We start from the raw sequence: 4,034 nt of genomic DNA on the forward strand, positions 1-4,034 counted from the left end.
GGGGTACCATTTGGTATGTAACTAAATGAAACAATTTCACCAAAGAAAAGTAAATGAATGAACATTAAGAAAATTATTAGCTTTAGGAAATAAAAATAAATCCACCTCTCACAGGGCAACTGAATAACATTTAAGTACTCTGGTCAATGAATATTATATACTTCCCCAACTGTTTCTTCCCGAGTGTGGGATATCTCGTACATTCTTGGTCCTCACCCATTTCTCTGGTCTTAGGATTCCCCTTGACCAACCAGAAAGTTTCAAATGTACACCAAAATTAATTTTTTATACCTAAACTCCATAACTTTAAATTTTGTTCCTACTCTATCTATCCCTGCAGAAATTCCCTGTCATATAGTGTCAAGATAATTTACTTCACATTACTTAAAAATTAAACTCAAAGTCATCACATTCTTGTATAAACAGTCTGTTTGCAGGGTAAGAATTTATTGAAAAGTGCCTAGTTTCAAAGCATAAACGGCAGATTGTATCATTGTGATCTAATCACTCATAAAAAAATCTTGTAAAATCCCAGCATTCTTTTATGAGCTGTGCTACAATGTCTTATAACAAAGGGAATAATTGAGTACTCATATCCTATATTAGGAAAAACAAGCTCTACAATTTACCACTGAACAATAAATGCAATAATAAAAACATTATTTAAACAAGATGAAAATGGTCAGAATGTGTCAGCATAACAATTAAAACTTCTTTGGACCTGTCCATTAATATCAAATATATAGACACATGCTCAGTTTTGAAGATCCTTTTCTACATTTTCTTACTGTATGAAAACACTTAACAAATTATCCACTAAAACAATATATACATAATTTTCACAGAAGTATTTTTAAAAGGAAAAAACAAACTCTAATAAGCTCCTGAATTCAGTATAATCCTTTTTCTATGCTTTTATGCTTTTGACATGCAGGAATACGAGAATCCCTTCTAGAATTTAATTGCATGTGGCAGAAAAAAATGAGTATTATTAACTCTACAACATTAAAAATAATTCATTAAGGCTATTTTGCTTTGTGGAAAACGTTTGTGAATGCACGCTTGACTTCTTTGTTCCTCATGCTGTAGACCAGAGGATTCAGCATAGGGATGATCATGGTGTAGAACACAGATGTGATTTTGTCAGTGTCCATGGAGTGACTGGAGCTGGGCTGCAAATACATGAATATGCCAGTCCCATAGAAAATAGACACTGCAGTGAAGTGTGCGGCACAAGTGGATACAGCCTTTCCATATCCAGCATCTGAGTGCATTTTAAAGATTGTGATAAAAATGAATATGTAGGATATACAAATAACTAACACAGAAAAAAAAATACTGAAGCTCCCTACATAAAAAAGAACCAGCTCACTAACATGTCTATCAGAGCAAGAGAGAATCATGACTGCTGGGATATCACAAAAGAAGTGATGGACCACATTAGACCTACAGAAAGAAAGATTGAAGGTGTCCCCAATGTGAATGGAGGCAATCAGGAAACCACAGGCATAGGAACCTATAGAAAGACACACACACACACCTGAAGTCATAGTGGTGGCATAGTGCAAGGGCTTACACACTGCTGCATAGCGATCATATGCCATTGAGGCCAACAGGAAATTTTCCACTGTAGCAAAGGCTACAAAAAAGAACATCTGAGCAGCACACCCATTATAGGATATGACCTTGTCTCCTTTTAGGAGCCCACTCATGACTTTGGGTGTGACATCAGAGGAGTAACAAAAATCCACCAGGGACAGATTACCTAGAAAAAAGTACATGGGAGTGTGGAGACACGAGTCCAGGAAAATCAGCAGAATTTTCCCCAGATTTCCTACCAGGGTGATGGTGTAGATGATTAGAAGTATCATGAAGAGGGGAAGCTGTAGTTCTGGGTCATCTGTGAGTCCAAGCAGGAGAAAGTGTGTCACTTCTGTATTGTTCTCCATCACTGTTACATTTAAAAGTTTTAATTGTTCATAGACATTGGAAAAAAGAAACATGATGATACAGAAGGTGAATGAAATTAGAAAAAATATGTGCAAACATATGACTTGGTTGAGCAAAAATCTGTACTTTGCAATTGTCTACAATAGTTCTTTTGCCAAATCAAATTTGATGTTGTAAATATACAGAGGGTACATCTGCTATAATTTAAAGATTATTAATAGAGTACATATATTATTTTAACATTTATTATATATATAGTGAGAATATTTAACAACTTGACAAAAGTGATGTTTGATGGTTTCCCAATTCACTTCTGAGCTCAACAAAAGCTCACATTTTCTCCTGCCAATTTCCAAAGGCTTTTCTAGACAGGAACATTATGTGTCATTCCATGTATACTATTAATTATATCAGAATTTGATAATTGTTTTCATTTAAGTATGGAGATGAAGAGTTTGAGAAATTTATTCATATTTTAAGTATAAAATCAAGTCATTGCCTTCGGTTTTTGATTTTATTTAATCTCATATTAGATTCTCAAATATGAGAGTCTAAGCAGAACTTCAATTCAATTGGAGATAAGATAAATTATAATTACATAAATTCAACATTACTTTAATTCCAGCGATTTATTTCTGTTTCTAAGCATATGCTACTTGTTTAATTTTTTTTTCTTGAAAACAAGATCCTAGAAGAGGATGCCCTCTAAAATAAGTACTATGGCTTGGAAATAACCACATTTCCCCTTTATTTGTATCTATATTTTGGATACTTCTCAAAGCAGACATTATCAGAAACTCTGGAATTTACCTTTTTTTTTTCCTGAATCCCTCCACCTTTTCTTTCAGCCTAAAAAACATTTGTGCTTAATGTAGCAGATTTTTTTTGGATATAACTCAAAAAGTATGACTTTCTCTCTTTTCTCCATGTCCTATCAAGAGCGGCTAGAATGATAGTTTGACTCTGTTTTTGTGTTTCTCTAAAATTCTAACTTGTCTTTAAACTTCCTTCTGAGTTTACCTCTAAAGTATTTTATTAATGTAAGTAAGAAACGAACAGGAAATATTGTATACCGTGGTAACAGGTATAGCATATGCTGTAGTCGATGTAGTGGAATAACTTGGTAATGTCAATATCATCAGCCAGATGTAGTTATGAAAGTTGCAGACAGATAATCATAATCTATAGCACATACTGTGTTTTGGTCTACTCACTATTTAGGATTCACTGATCTGGAGCTATCTTCCATGACATCAGAAACATAGAACAGGGAAGAAGTCCATTTTGAGGTATTATTGCTAGTAGATTACAAGATCCTAAAAAAGACAATACAATGTTATTGTAAGAAATGCAGTAAGTGTTACCATTCATGTTATATTTTAATTGAAGAGTCATCTGTTTTAGGTTCTGATATAATTTAGTGGTGGCTAGGTACAGGTCCTTCAGCTACAGGCAATCCTCATTCTTTATTCCTTATTTTCCCTTACCTTCCTCAATTATGTCACTGAGTGATTATGCTGTCCAGCATGTCCCTATTTTTCTGAACACAGTGATTGTCATCCTTCAATTCCCTGTGATCCAGTCTTCCTCATCTTCTTACATCAAACCCATATATTTATTTCACTAGAGCCCATTTCCATTAAATTATTCTTTCCTTCATTCTGTCACACCATAGCAAAATCACTAATAAGACCAAATAAAATTGGACATTTATAGGATCTGTATACAGATCTCTTACCCATGTGAAAATATTTGGCATTTTATGGCTCTCAAACAGCAATAATATTCACTCCTTGCATTGGTTTTGTTTTCTTGAATACAAAATCCATCACTTAGTCTAGTCATTAAATCCTAGGTTGAAGCTATCTTCCTGTGAATTCTTTCAGAATGGCTGCAACATAAATCATGTTTTTGTTTGCATTGAAGCTTTTGATATAATATTTACTTTAAAAATGATTATTACCTACCCCAAGTCTCTTGATATCCTAGAAATTTTAGGTTACAAACTATTATTATAGAGACTATTTTCAGAAAATATTATCCACAATTAACAAGGAATTTACACATGATGAATAATTTTCTGT

The 4,034-nt window shown here is 33.5% G+C and overlaps 1 protein-coding gene across 1 annotated transcript; it reads right to left on the minus strand.

The window, feature by feature from the left end:
- Positions 1–1,025: 1,025 nt before the first annotated feature.
- Olfr1465 (olfactory receptor 1465) lies at positions 1,026–1,949 on the minus strand. The gene has a single exon (NM_001011841.1). The coding sequence runs from the start codon at positions 1,947–1,949 to the stop codon at positions 1,026–1,028; it is 924 nt and encodes a 307-aa protein (NP_001011841.1).
- Positions 1,950–4,034: the final 2,085 nt, after the last annotated feature.

This window comes from Mus musculus, chromosome 19 (assembly GCF_000001635.26).
Source record: "Mus musculus strain C57BL/6J chromosome 19, GRCm38.p6 C57BL/6J".
Lineage (NCBI taxonomy): Eukaryota > Metazoa > Chordata > Mammalia > Rodentia > Muridae > Mus > Mus musculus.

Coding starts and splice junctions, on each gene's coding strand:
- Olfr1465 (NM_001011841.1), bottom strand. CDS start 1,949: ATGGAGAACAATACAGAAGTGACACACTTTCTCCTGCTTGGACTCACA.